The 15,266-nt window shown below is 43.6% G+C and overlaps 1 protein-coding gene across 1 annotated transcript in view; it reads right to left on the bottom strand.

The window, feature by feature from the left end:
• The window catches only part of LOC116826200 (C3 and PZP-like alpha-2-macroglobulin domain-containing protein 8), a 166,580-nt gene that overhangs the window by 38,180 nt on the left and 113,134 nt on the right, over positions 1-15,266 (bottom strand). Inside the window, 9 exon segments of the mRNA XM_032782775.2 lie at positions 3,270-3,508; positions 4,654-4,716; positions 5,113-5,268; positions 5,650-5,786; positions 6,821-6,907; positions 8,225-8,390; positions 11,934-12,008; positions 12,462-12,618; positions 14,140-14,221. Of these exon segments, the coding sequence (XP_032638666.1) occupies positions 3,270-3,508; positions 4,654-4,716; positions 5,113-5,268; positions 5,650-5,786; positions 6,821-6,907; positions 8,225-8,390; positions 11,934-12,008; positions 12,462-12,618; positions 14,140-14,221 (1,162 nt within the window).

The raw sequence follows: 15,266 nt of genomic DNA, 5'->3' as shown, positions 1-15,266 counted from the left end.
ATATATTACCCACTATGGCGGCGCCACTCTAGGGGGCGACCTGCCGGCCCACTGGAGTTGCTAGGGTAAAAGTCTTCCGACGAACGTGCACGCGCGGCACGTACACCTACTGGAATGGATATGAGCAATCACTCGAAGAAGAAAAAGATGGTTCCTGCTCCAAAGAGCTTACAGTCAAACACTCTCACTTGTTCAAATAACGTGAGAGCTCACTATGCACATCATCCTCTGCAACACCAATGAGGCCTCCAGCAAAGTCAGGGGGGAAAAAAAGCTTGTCATTCGTCATATTTCTATGAGGAAACACAAGCAGATGGAAGAGAATCCTTCCAATCCATTGTATGATACAAACAGGGCAGATGCTCATTGATTTCAATTCCTCACTGCATGGAAGCAGTGGCACTATTGCAACAAGATGACTGATTTAGACCCAGCTAACTCCTCAAAGAGAAAGTGGCATTTCCTGTTCCAGTAGAGCACTCTTTTCTCTAAATCCATATATTCAGTCACCCCAAAAAGGAAATGTCCCAAGAACGCCATCTGAGCACTTGGCTCCTCAAAATAAACAATTTCCCTCTTGTGTAAGAACTCCAGCTTGATGCATTCCCATTGCTATCCTTATAAAGGCCATCCGTTCAAGCTCTACAAGGGAAGTTAAAGAGCACCTTCACTGGGAGACTCAGGGGGAGGGAAGATCTCATTTGCTTTTGTTTGTTGTCTAAGACTTCGATCTCCGCAGGCTGGGCTTCCTCTCAAATTTCTGTCTTTGCTCCAGCAATTCCCATGGCAGAAGTTTCAGAAATGACAGAAGGAAGGTTGTGTTGATGCAACGCAGTCTCCTTAGTTAGACATCTTCAATGAACAGATGAAGAACCTTTCAAACTTGCCTCCCCACAAGATATTCATGCAATAGCAGAGTCAGGGCCTGCCGACATTAAGTAACCACGTGATGTAGCAACACTAGTGCAAATCCCTGACACAAATGTGCTGCATGAGTGCAAAGCAGAGCTGGCGCTGGAACCACTCTATCTGGTAAGATACTGGTGCAGTTACACAGATACCAGTTAATTCAACAGGACTGAGAAATGCCCCCTTCTTCCACTGACTATAAACCCACAGCTCCCAGTGCCAGGAAGGCAAAGCAGCAGGTGAAAACCTGAGCTAAGAAGAGTTTACTAAAGAACCTGGACAGGCTCTTGTGGTTACACAGAACTGGCCAGACAATTTTCAGGGTCCCCAGCAAAATGTGGCAGTGGAAGGTGCAAGGGGCAGTAAGACCTGAGCTGATTGCCACTCAGACATTTCTGCTAGAGGGAGGCATAAAGCTGGCCTGTTAAATATAAGTCTATGTGGGGCCAGACCTGGGGATTTAATGGGTCCTTGGCATTCATTAACATCATGACTGCCAACAACATAGCATAAAAGCCAGAAAGAAGGGTTTGGTGAGCTTAGAGATGACAGAGTCCTCTCTTTGTTTGGAGTCACTCTGACAGATTGTTTTCAGGACTGTATCCAGTATCTGTGTTTAACTCTTTGGCAGGGAGGAGGTGGCAGCAGACAGGGAAGCACAGACAGTCACTCATTGCCTCATCATAGCAATGGGAATGTGCGGCTGCTGCGATTTAGGGCATCCAGACCAGATAATTCTTTAACTGCTAGAACCCCAGCACCTGGCATATTGGAAATGGAAATGCAAGAGACTTATGAAGAATTGGGGAATTTTCAGTTTTATCTGCTGTGCACTTTGACATTTGTAAATGCCTCCTCACTCTTGCTCTGGGCTTCCCTTCCTTTCAGTCTGCCCTAACACAACCTCCTCAAAACCAAAGCAAAGCAATCTGTTGACAATAGGGGCAGGATTTCAAGCTTGGGGTGAAAGTCTGGTTGATTCAGCACAGGAAAGAGTCAGAAAGGGAGGTTCTATTTCCTGTCCCTGCAACTCACTCAGTGTAACACTACAGGTAAGCCTCTCTCATACCTCAGTTTCCCCATCAATAAAATGGGGATAAGGCTGCTGACAGCCTTCACAAAACATTGAGTTCTACGGACTAAAACCAGTGTGTGTTGGTATCACTCCAGACATTTTTTCTAACTAATTTCTAACATTCTTTAACAAGAATCAAGCAGATAAATAGTCAGCTCTGGGGAACCATGTCACCCAAATAATCTCACAGACTGCACTGTTACCATAGTGACTACAGAGCCATATCAGAAATTGGATTCCAAACTGATACCATGGCAACCAGCATCCTTTGTTAGAGTTTGTATCCAAAACTGAACAGACTAGCCTGAGCAACTCAAATAAACATTAAATCAGAGAAAAGTCAATAATATTTATAGAACCATGGCCATGTTTCATGTAGAATTACCTAACTGGGATTACCTAACTCTTTTAGGTTTCTAAGGAATCTTTCATTAATATAGCTGTGGAAAATGTTCTGGAACTTTTTCTTTTGCACCTGATGTAATGAGATGGTTTAGTCTGTTTTCTTCAGGTTTTGTAAGAGACAATATATAAAGGCTTAATCAGAGCCAGTAGTCTCCAAGTGTCACCTCCTTTCTATACAAAAATTGGTAAATTCTTTGTGCATGTTTTTCCTCCTCTCGAAAGCGTTTAAAAACTAAAAATATCAAAGCCAGCAACCAAGCACTCATGGGTAACCATACAATATCAAGGAGGTATGCACAGCCCAGCTCTCATGGGCATACTGCGAGAACAAACCGATGTGCACACTCTAGGGAGGTAAAGTCATTTAAGTAAGAACACACATTAGTTTCAAAGGGGTAGAGTGGGAGAAGAGGCAAAAAATAAAAATACAGATTAAAAGTGTCTTAATCATGTTTCCCATTGAATCAGTTTAAATTATTAATGGAACCATTCGAATAATAAACCCTCCCTGCCTATCTTTATTTGCAACTCTTAACACTTAGTATTTGTTAATGAGTGCCTCAGACACAAGCTATCTTACCTGTTATTCTGGCTTCAACACCTGAGCAATTTGAGTGAGACTACTAGGACAAGTAAAACCTGAGCTGTTCTGTCTTACTGGATCTTAGACAAGAACAACACAGCAAGAATAGTATAACAGTACTTATCCCATCAAAACACATTATAAACCCCCATAGATGTAGGGACAGGATGCAATTCTCACTGGAAAAACATCTGGGAATGGTTTGCAATGGAAGGACTAGTGGCAGGATCTGCTGATAACAAGCCTAGCCAACCTGTACAGAGAGCCATGTTGAAGGAAATAAAGAGATTTCACTACCTAGTGCACGTCTCCAGGATCACTTTGTATTCCTGGTGATCTTGATCAGAAGCCGGGTCATCATCATCCACCAGTGCCCGATCTCTGTGGGAGGCCTCTGAGTGATTCTCATCTGGAGAGAGGGGCCGTAGGGGGTGCTGAGTTTGCTGATGACACTCTGATTTGGGCTCTTTCAGGTTAACCAGAAGCTGGAAAGCTGCTTTAGCAACAGGGTCAGGCACATTGTAAGTGACATCAATCTGGAGCAAAGAGGGGCGGGGGGGAAAATCAGGTCTGGTTGTAGTGCCATTGACTGTGAAGCACTAAAAGCGTCATTTAGACCCTGCAGCATCACCAGACTCTTCCAGAGAGAGACGAGAGCAGAGACCAGACTCTCATACATTTTGTGGGGGACCTCGAGCAATTTACTAGTAACATCCTGCATCAGTAACACCACTGCTCACAATGACATTCCAACTGCCAAACCTACACGAATGTCTACAGATGGGAGATTTTACCCAAGAGAATTTCTTATAATCTTATACTGGAATTTGAAAAGGTTCAGAAAATGGCAACAAAAATGATTAGGGGTATGGAATGGCTTCCATATGAGGAGAGATTAATAAGACTGGGACTTTTCAGTATGGAAAAGAGATGACTAAGGGGGGATATGATAGAGGTCTATAAAATCATAACAGGTGTGGAGCAAGTGTTATTTACTCTCTCTCATAACACAAGAACTAGGGGTCACCAAATGAAAGTAATAGGCATCATGTTTAAAAAACAAACAAAAGGAAGTATTTCTTCACACAACACACAGTCAGCCTGTGGAACTCTTTTCCAGAGGATGTTGTGAAGGCGAAGATTATAACAGGGTTCTAAAAAGAACTTGAAAAATTCATGGAGGATAGGTCCATCAATAGCTATTAGCCAGAATGGTCAGGGATGGTGTCCCTAGCCTCTGTTTGAGAGAGTTGGGAATGGGTGACAGGGAACGGATCAATTATTACCTGTTCTGTTCACTCCCTCTGGGGAACCTGGCATTGGCCACTGTCAGAAGACAGGATACTGGCTAGATGGATCTGGCTAGTATGGCTGTTCTTATAAAACTATACCATAGCTTGACATCTCCCTGTCAGGAAGTATTCCCTGACATTGTCTAAATATTCACTTTCAAATGTCACTCCAGTCACTTTCGGTCACACCCTCATGTACCACCCTCCTTGAGACATGAGAAACAGACATAGCAAAGGCTTAGAGAGGATTATTTGTTGGCTCTCCATGCCAATTCATCACTGGGGGGCGGGGAGAAAGAGGTTGGAAATAAATGAATGTTTAATAGACTGTCTTGCCTGTTTAAATGTAACCTTCTCAGCTTCTTTACACAGCCCAGCAGCACTCTTACCTGCAGCAGACAGCAGCCTTCGCCCTTGGCACTTACGAACAGCCCAGTTGGAATGCTGGGGATCTAGGGACAAGCATGAGAGAATCCACAGTTAAGACATTTCAGCCTTGGTTTTACTCTCCATGTGAGAGAGCATTCCAGTTTACATACAACCATACAAAATCAGAACAAAAATGGTAGATTCTTCCTCAGTCCCTATATTTAAACGCAAGCAGCCAGTGGTAATTATCCCAAACCAAACACCAGGCATCCGTTATGCTGAAGAATGCTCTCATAACTGAGTATTTGCTGCTTCTCCCATCAGAGGTTGGGCAGAAAATCTTGAGACTTCACAATGTCCAGCCCATTCCCCCACACTGAAATTATATGAGTTACAACACAGAACCCAAATTCAGGTCGCTTTGGGAAACTGGTAACATTAAAGCAGAGGAAGTTGCATCTGTTCAGGCATACACTTACCACTGCAGTCTGGAGAACCTTCTTATTCATCTTATTAAGCTCAAAAGTCTCTTGATAGTCTAAATTAGTGGAAGCCAGGGAAATGGTAAGGTTGACTCCTCCAACATAAGAAAGAATGGCATATTCAGCCAGAGCCTGCAGAGCTACACATGTATCCTACGGGATTGGGGAAGAAAAAGGACAGTTAATGAAGAACCAAGGAGCATCTATCTTATAAAGTAGCAATGTGCTGTACACTCATTAGCATCTGACAGCTCAGGTTTCTTCTGCACTTGCTTAAACAGTAAATGGAATTGCTTCATTCCCCTTCTCCCTGCACCTCTTTCTCCCTCAGAAGTCTCAGAGAAATTCAAGTTCACTCCATGCTGTTCAAACCCAAAGGGCATGATAAAGAGTACTGTGATGTATTCTCTGCCCCTGGATTTAGCACGACTCTTAGATTCTAGAGTGAAACCTATCCCAGATTAATCTCAAATCAGTCAATTTGCATTGGCACATATTTCTGTACTGAAATTACACAAGCTGACAGGAATTCACCTGAGTGGATGAGAATCCTCCAAGTGCATTTCTTTGCTGCGACAGCCATTTAACCACTGGAAGTGCAGAGGCCACGTCTCCCAGGAGCGTGTATGTCAGCAGTGCATAGGCTGTCATTTCCACTTCTGCAGATACAACTGAAAGCGAAAACAATCAAACTCACATCTGGTGTAGGGAAACTGGGCTGAGCTAGATATCACCTCTCTGTAGATTCACAAGCTAAAAAAAAAATCTTTAGGTTCTAGAGAGTCCAAGACAGAAAGAGACAAATGAAGCAGTGAAAAATGTCTGTACACAAATTACATCAGGCATTTTCCAAAATGGGCCTCATGTGTCAGCTTCCAATCTAATCTTTCCTCTGGCACATTAGATCACAGCTCCTTCTGCTTGACTTTTAGCCCCTGCACAGATTTACTCTGTCTCTCTTTCCCCCTACATGCCACCCAAGCTGCATGGCTGACTCTGCATCTCTATCATGGGACTTTTCATGCAGAGCCATGGTCTTTTTTGACCTGGCTCAATGATTACTCTTGATAGTAGAGCCTGGGGTTTTAAATAGTTAATGCTGGCATATTCAAAGGAGACTAAGGGAGTTAGATAGCCAACTCCCATTGACTGTCAATGGAAACTGGGCACCTCACTCTTAGGCTCCTTTGAAAATCCCAGGCCAAACAGCTCTTACTGTAAAATTAAGTATATTTGACTTCTAATTTCCCATGGCAAATGACTCCTCCCTTGAGGAGTCCCATAAGGCTCAATGCTCTCCTCCATTTTATTCATCATCTCCTTGGAAGCTGTATGGAGAGCTGGTGAGACAACATGGGCTGAAATGCCAGCAATGCATGGACCACACCAGGTTCTGCACCTCCTAGTTCTCTTAATGTCTGGCAACCGCCTTCTCCTTCTCCTGTCTTGAATTGTTAACAACATAGACATAAGGAGGATGAAAGGGACATTAGAGTGTATTATAAAAAACATGCAGCTAACAATCACTGGATTTTTGTTGCACCCCATTTCCTTTGCCTTCACAATGTGAACTCCTTGGGGCAGGGACCTTCCCTTCTTACCTACCTGAAAAGCAGTTAACACCCTGCAGGCGTTATATAAAACAGAGAATAATCCCAGTCTTTCCCCCAACAGGAGTATCATAAATAACCACAAACAGGGGTACCTGATTGAGAAAGTCCATCATTAAATCCCATGAATGCATCTTCATCAGTAACCAGAGTCCCCATTAAGCTCCAGTGTGTAAAGCCATCTAGAATGGTAAAGCAGTAAAGAAGTTAAAGCTAGTCCCTAGACATGGGGAGAATCAAACTCTGTTGCCACATATTTGCTGTGAAACCAAACCACCTCCTGTATTGCACTACCACTCCATTTACAGAGTAAGCTCCTTGGGGCAGGGACTGTGAATTCCTCTGGGTTACATGCAGTGCTAACTACATTGTTGGTGCTGTGACAAAGTTCCTCCTCTACCTTGGTGGGTCCTGGGCTTATTGGCAGATTTGCTCACCTCAGTGATCTTCCCCACTGTCTAGATCAACTCCTCCTGTGTCTGATCAGGAGTTGGGAGAACCCAGACCCACCCTCTACTCCAGGTTCCAGCCCAGGGTCCTGTGGATTGCAGCTGTCTATAGTGCCTCTTGTAACAGCTGCACGACAGCAGCTACTTCCCCAGAGCCTCCTCCAAACACCTTCTTTATCCTCACCACAGGACCTTCCTCCTGGTGTCTGATAACACTTGTACTCCTTAGTCCTCACGCGCACCACCACCACCACTGCTCTCACACACTTCCACTCCTCCTCACCTGACTAGAGTGAGCTCCTTTTTAAACCCAGGTGCCCTGATTAGCCTACCTTGATTGGCTGCACGTGATCGAATCAGCCTGTCTGTCTTAATTGGTTCTAGCAGGTTCCCGATTACTCTAGTGCAGCCCCTGCTCTGGTCACTCAGGGAACAGAAAACTACTCATCCAGTGACCAGTATATTTGCCCTCTACCAGACTCCTGTACCCCACTAGTCTGGGTCTGTCACAATGGTTAACAACAATTGTAAAGAGGGATTTATTTTGGCTGGGGGTGGAAGGAAACAGAGGATTAATGCTGACAGGCTGCTGAATTTTGCATTCTGAGGAGCCATCTGTGGAATCAGATCTTGTTTCACTGATCAAGTTTTGTAGCATCACAGAAGGATGCTAAATGTCACACAGTGTCACTGCAAAGTCTCTGGTGCACTTACACTGCTCACAGCAGAGGCCACTCATACCAATACTGCTAGAAGCTAGGGAAGGTGGAGTCAAACCAATGCCTGCAGCTGAAGGACTTTGCCCTGTATCCTGAGAATCAGGAGAACTATGTTATAAAGGTCCATTCACGTTATGAGGAAGCCCTCATCTCAGAGGATATATCCTCCCCAGGCTGATAACTGAGATAACTTGTTCTAGCTGGCAAATGCTGTTAACTTGTTTTCACAACTGCCCTGGGGAGGCCTGTACTGAGTACATTGTCTGAGAAGCCTCAGACCAATAGAAGTTATTTGAGGGGCATACCAGCTTGACCCTCAGGCACACAGTACCTTGCATAATGGCCATGCTGTTCATTTTCCGCAACATCACTGCAGCAGATGGACTGTGCAGAAGAGTCAGGGCATATGCAGTCAGGGCTGTGGTGTAGGGGTCTTCTGCAGAATACAAGTTGGACTCCAAGAAGTGTTTTGCTTTGGCAACTGCTCCTTTTTCTTCCTAAATTGCGGGAAGCAGGAAAGAGACCAGCCATATTACTAGCACCTGCATCTCCAGAGCTGAGATTGCTACATTTCTCATGGCCTTGTGCCCATTAGGGAAGCAGTGTGAACATGCACTTTGCTCTGTGTGGTACAGAACCGACTGGCCCCTTCCTTTCCCTAAGTAGGGCTGTGACTCCAGGGTTAAAAAAAATGGGGACTAAACACCACAGTAAGAAAGATTCAGACATTAATGTTGCTGAGACATATTTGTTCCCCTAATGCTGAAGAGGCTTCACTCCCCTGTAGAACTCAGCACAGGTAGCAGAGATATTTAATAGCAATGAAGTCTCTGCAGTACATTTGACTGGGTCCCTGATACTCCAGAGCAGGGGTCAGCAACCTTTCAGAAGTGGTGTGCCAAGGCTTCATTTGTTCACTCTAATTTAAGTTTCCGCGTGCCAGTAATACATTTTAACATTTTAAGTCTCTTTCTATAAGTCTATAATATATAACTAAACTATTGTTGTATCCAAAGTAAATAAGGGCTTTTAAAATGTTTAAGAAGCTTAATTTAAAATTCAATTAAAATGCAGAGCCCCCCAGACCTGTTGACAGGACCTGGGCAGTGTGAGTGCCATTGAAAACCAGCTCACGTGCCACCTTCGGCATATGTGCCATTGGTCGCCTACCCCTGCTCCAGAGCATCTAGTAGATACCTGATGATAATGAAGGCCAATATTCCCAAGATCACCTTAGCCAGCAGACATATTTTACTAACTCTCCCAATGACCTCACCATGCAGGAATAAGGCTCTAATAATTTACAGAAATAATTTAATTGGATTTGATGTAATTGCCCTTTGACTTTTACCTACTTCCTTCCTCATTTCCTAGCTCAGATCATTAGTAACACTTGCAGATCTCCCCTAGGAAAACCACCAGATTGTCATAAACTTGGATTTCTGGGGCTATCTGACTTACAAATGGCCTAGAGAGAACATCCCACCCTGCCCTATCTATAAAGGGGAGTTGCAGCAGAGAGGGTAGCGCCTTACTCCTTTAGCACTTTCAGGATCAGATCTTCCACACTGCTGAGTGCCCTCAACTCCCACTGAGTCTAACAGGAATAAAGGGTGCATAGCACATTGCAGGCTTGGGCCCTTATTCTGAGAGCTTTGCAAAGCACGGCTCTATAGCACGTTGAGTACAGAGAATTCTTTCCTTGGTGTCTGGCTGGTTAGTCTTGCCCACATGCTCAGGGTTTAACTGATCGCCATATTTGAGGTCGGGAAGGAATTTTCCTCCAGGGAAGATTGGCAGAGGCCCTGGAGGTTTTTCGCCTTCCTCTGCAGCATGGGCCACAGGTAACTTGCTGGAGGATTCTCTGCACCTTAAGGTCTTTAAACCACGATTGGAGGACTTCAGTAACTCAGACATAGGTTAGGCGTTTGTTACAGGAGTGGGTGGGTGAGATTCTGTAGCCTGCATTGTGCAGGAAATCAGACTAGATGACCATAATGGTCCCTTCTGACCTTAAGTCTAGGAATCTATGAATCTGTGAACCAGTCACAAAGGTTTTCTGAAGAGATCCTCATGGCTCCTCTGGGCACTTAAAAATCCTCTTAAAAACAGTGCTTTATGCCTGAACAGGCAATCAATGTGTCTTGAGTAGGGGACATCAACGAGACACACTAAACAGAGCTTTCTCTCTACAGAGACACATGGTATCAGATTCATAAACATATTTATTATCATTCTCTCCCCACAGGGAATGCTTGGTTCAGCTCTTTTGATCACGAACAGGCTCCAGAGAGAGTGTGAGATCAGTAGCAGACTCCAACATGCAATCTACAGAGATTCCAGAAGGGTTTGGGGAACTCACTTTGTCCAGTATTTGAAGTCTGGATGGCCAGAGTGTAGCCTGCAGAATTCTAGAGTGCAGCCCAGAAGCCCCACCTCACTGGTACCAGGCTACTAGCACACTGCATGTACCTCAACATAAGAGACAATCTGTTTGTTTTTGTAGTTCTATAGCTCCTAGCAAGTTGGCCATGTGGGGCTCAGTTTGGGAAAGTCTGGTCAACCCTGCACTAACCCCACACTTTTTATATTATATATAAAATGAATCTTTAGAACCTTGCTCATACAAGACCTAAATGAATCAAATGGGACCCAGTTCACATTGGGGAGTGATATGGCAGAAGGCTTCCAGAGTTAATTAACAATAAGAGCTTGTCCTCTTTGTTGGAATGAGGAGACAGGGATATATTTGTCTTTCTTTTTACTAATGTAGGGACAGCTTGACAGAAAGGGACAGTGAAATCCACCATTTATCTACACAAGTCCAGCACAGGCAACAGCTCTATAAACTTGAGGTGATCATATAGTTTAGTGGGTAGGGCACTGGATTAAGAGTCAATGTTAGGAGACTGGGCTTCTGTTCCTGGCTCTGCCACTGATCTGCTGTGCAACCTTGGGGGCATGTCACTTCCCCTCTCTGTGTCTTTATTTCCCTTTTTGCCTTTCTATTTAGACAGTACTCTTTTTGGGGCAGGTGTTTGTTGCACAGTGGAGTTGTAGGCACTACTGTAATACAAATCAATAAGAACATGCTGCTCTTACACTGCCCTGCAAATGCCTATTCTTGGAAGTGAGAGGAGAGTTCAGTCTCCAAGGGGCATTCAATTTTCAGCCTATCTACCAGAACCAGCAGCAATCGAGGCAATTGTGGCTGTAGTTTTCGGAACCCAGCTATTTATCCAACAGAAATTGGACTGAGGACCATTAACTCATTCACACATCCAACTGAACACTCTTCAGATAGTAAATCAGCTTCCCCTTCTGAATTTAACAAAGGTAACACAGTACAGGGGATTCAGGATTAATTTAACAGGCAATCCAAGACATCTATTCACTGAGATCTGGCTGCCTCCTACCCTTCTGGAGTGATAGAAAGCAGTGGCTCTCCACACATATGCCTTGGATTAAGCACCAGGAAATTGCATTACAGCAAAGGTGAACATTTTGCTGCAGTTTACATTCCACTACATCACAGGAAAGTGACTCTTTTCTAAGACATTTGATAATTTTAAATAGCCTAATTGAGGAATCACAGGCTGTGGAGTTCATGAACGTGGGTGGGGCTGCCAGCACACTTACGTATTAGGATCAGGACAAAGAGGAGCAGAGAGACAAATCCCTATTTAGTGTGTTCACTGCCTTTCTGAGCTGCTCAGCAACTTATGTGGAGACAACTGCCTGCTGCTAGAGGGGATTTAGAGAGAGTAGCTCTGCTCCTCTGGAAAAAGCCACAAGCTGACAATCCAAGGTTGCAGGAATCTCCATGGCTAACTTTAGAAAATATTATTTTGAGACATTCCACTTTAGATAAGTCAGGAAGACTCCACCACAGCCTCTGGTGTCTGTCACCTCCAGAACCAGCTGACAATGTCTCTGCAGGTCAAAAAAAGGCAAGGCCAAGCAACAAAAAAGAAATTTTCAAAACCCAGCACAAGAAATAAACTCTTAGCTATTTTAATGGCTGCTGTTCAGTCCTTTACCTCAAAGGTGATGCCCGTCTCCAACAGAGCTGCAACCACATATGCTGTCAGTGAGATCTTGCCATGGATTCCACCCTGGAGTATGATAAACATAAAACAACTGGGTGAAAACTGGACAGCAGCACGCTGCATAGGAGGACTTTGGAAGCCAAGCAGGGAATAAATTGGAACCATGAGAAAGGCTAAGGCCATAGGACCCTTTCACATTTGTACTTGGTGAGCCTATAGTTCTGAAACCCAACTCCCCTTTGCAACTTTCTGCCAGGTCCATGGCCCGGTAGCACATCTGAGACATTGAGCTTCATAGTTGAGATGCAATTTCAAAGTGCCATGGTGGGATTCTCAAAGGGTAGCACATAGCTAACCCTAGCAGACTGTTTTATTGAAACTTCTCTTTATTTTCTTTCCCATAGGATCATAGCCCTTTAACACAAAAATCATATTAACCATAAGATTACACTACCTCCAACCCTGGTAACATTCTAAAAATGCATTTATTGCATGATTCTAAGTCTCTAGAATTTTTACCTGGATGTCCTTATTTAATATTCTACCCATAGCAGGGAATGAGCCATCTTCCTTCTGGTGCTGGATGATCCAGTCCTTTGCAGCTGTTAATTCCTTGGGATCGATGAAAATAAACCCACGAGACTGCGCAAAGGACTTGAGAACAAAGGCTGTTAGCCTGAAAACACAAATTCAGCAGGTTCTTGAGAATAAGAACAGAGAGCACTATCTAGGGAATAGTTTCAAAAATCTAAAAGAGGAGACACTATTGAAATATAAAAAAAAGAATGGGGTAGACTGTAGAGAAGATAAACTGGGCACTATTTACCCTTCTGGATAATACACGAAACAAGGGGACACTGCATGAAATTCAAAGGCAGCATATTTTAAAGTGAGAAAGATTTAAAAACAACAACAAAAAAACAACAGAAAAAGCAAGTTAAGCCTGTGGAACCCACTGCCATAGGATATCATAAATAGAAAGAGAGCCAAAATTTGACTCAACATTGTCATTGGCTGGACTTAATTTCTCTTGTACAGGTGTTTAGCGGCTCCCTGACTCAAGCTTTTGAAATAAGACGCGTACAATTACCAATTTGGATATAATACTAGATGGACAAGAAGAAAAATATTGTAATTTCCCCTATTTTAATAACTTACTGATGATAAAACAACTGGAAATTCAAACCACTGCTAAAGTCTGTCTCTGTAGAGCGTTAGGATTTAAGCAGAGAGAGAAGAAGTGCTTTTAGAATTCTAAACCTCTGACATGCAAAAAGTGTGAACTCCAGCTGGTTTTGGGAGACTGAATCACTCATTTTACAAGCCCCACAGGAATGGGAGGGTAGGAGGCAGGCTTCCTGGCAGGGGATTTTTCAAGTATTAAGTAATTGTGTGTTACAATATTTTATATCTAGGGACTAAGAGATGCCAGCTCTGAGATGAAAGTAGAGTTTATTATCTTTAAAAAAGTTAAGCATCATCATCACAGAAATTCTACTTCCCTTTCAGATGAGTTCATGGAGCAAGTCAATCTAAAGGAAAATACAGAGCAGCTGAAAAAATTGAGTGACAGTGCAGGCAAATGAACAAAATGGAAAACTTTTTAGTTTAAGGTGTTGCACTTAGTCAAGTAAATGCTAACTGAGGTAAAGCAGAGTCTTGGGGAATGGGGCGGTTCTAGAGAACACTGGAACACCTTCCATCTACTACCCCAACACAACAAGTTTCCTGGGGAATCCATCCATCCATCCTGTTCTGTTCCGTCCAGGTGGAGCTGGAGTCCACTGAAAGATGTGTTCCATTCTCTCCCTCCTGCCCTGAAGGAGGTGCCCTGCCATCTCCCCAATACAGCCTGGGTGGAGTTCTGTTCTCAAGTAAGCAGGTGCTTACTGAGGTCATGCACTGCCTGTGCAGTTCTATGGCACAGAATCTGATTCCAAACTACAGCTTTTGAACCTTAAAGGGACATGCATTAACTAACATCTTAACAGTCCCTGATCCTCAAAACCCATCTAATGTGGGATCACAAAACACTTAGCTGTAGAGCATTAGCAGGCTTCTAGCTATTAAATATTATTTTTACTCTCTGCTATGTGTGACACAAGCTAGAAAGTTATTGTCCTTTTTGCCAATTATGTCCTTTTAAATTTGGAAAACATTGAATTTTTAACTCTGTTTTAAATAGCGACTTACTTACCACATACTCCCTGAGGAGTCCCTCTCGCCAAAAGCACTGTATGAACCATCTTGTCTCTTGTAGGTCAACTGGCGTTGGTAACCTGGAAATCACAAAAGAATTGTGGGAGCCTTGAAACTTAGGCCCCGTCTAGACTACGCGCGAAAATCGATTTTAGATACGCAATTTCAGCTACGAGAATAGCATAGCTGAAATCGAATATCTAAAATCGATTTACTCACCTGTCTTCACCGCGCGGGATCGATGTGCACGGCTCGCCATGTCGAATCCGGAACTCCGTTTGTTTTGGTGGAGTTCCGGAATCGATCTAAGCACGCTCTGGGTTCGATATATCCCGTCTAGACCAGACGCGATATATCGAACCCCGAGCAATCGATTTTAACGCGCCGAAACGGCGCGTAGTGTAGAAGTAGCCTTAGAAAAGCAAATGTTTAAACTGAATGAAGACTCAGATCATCCAACACTGGTATGGCGAACTCTGCTGCCAAAGGCAACCTCTTGTTTTGCTGTGTATGGTAGAGCCAACCCTGTGTGTGTGTGTAATAGATCTTAACTAAATCTTATTATGGGCTAGTATTTATAAGTCTCCATACATCTCCTGAAGACAAGTGATCAAAACATAACTTCTTCTATTAGCCTTGTCATAACTATAAAGGGAAGGGAACAGCCCTCTTGTACACAATACTATAAAATCCCTCCTGGCCAGAGGCACCAAAATCCTTTTACCTGTAAAGGGTTAAGAAGCTCAAGTAGCCTGGCTGACACCTGACCCAAAGGATCAATAAGGGGACAAGATACTTTCAAATCTTGGGGGTGGGGAAGGCTTTTGTTTGTGCTCTTTGTTTTGGTGTACGCTCTTGGGACTAAGAGGGACCGGACCTCAGTCCATGTTCTCCAAATCTTTCTGAACAAGTCTCTCATATTTCAACTTGTAAGTAATAGCCAGGCAAGGCATATTAGTTTATCTTTGTTTTCTCAACTTGTGAATGTTCCCTTTGCTAGAGGGTTTATCCCTGTTCTGCTGTAACTTTGAAACTAAGGCTAGAGGGGGTTCCTCTGGGCTCTCTGAATCTGATTACCCTGTAAAGTTATTTCCCGTTCTGATTTTACAGAGATTATTTTTACCT

This window comes from Chelonoidis abingdonii, chromosome 11, assembly GCF_003597395.2.
Source record: "Chelonoidis abingdonii isolate Lonesome George chromosome 11, CheloAbing_2.0, whole genome shotgun sequence".
Lineage (NCBI taxonomy): Eukaryota > Metazoa > Chordata > Testudines > Testudinidae > Chelonoidis > Chelonoidis abingdonii.
The sequence above is the reverse complement of the archived record's forward strand: the minus strand, read 5'-3'. Positions and strand labels throughout refer to the sequence as shown.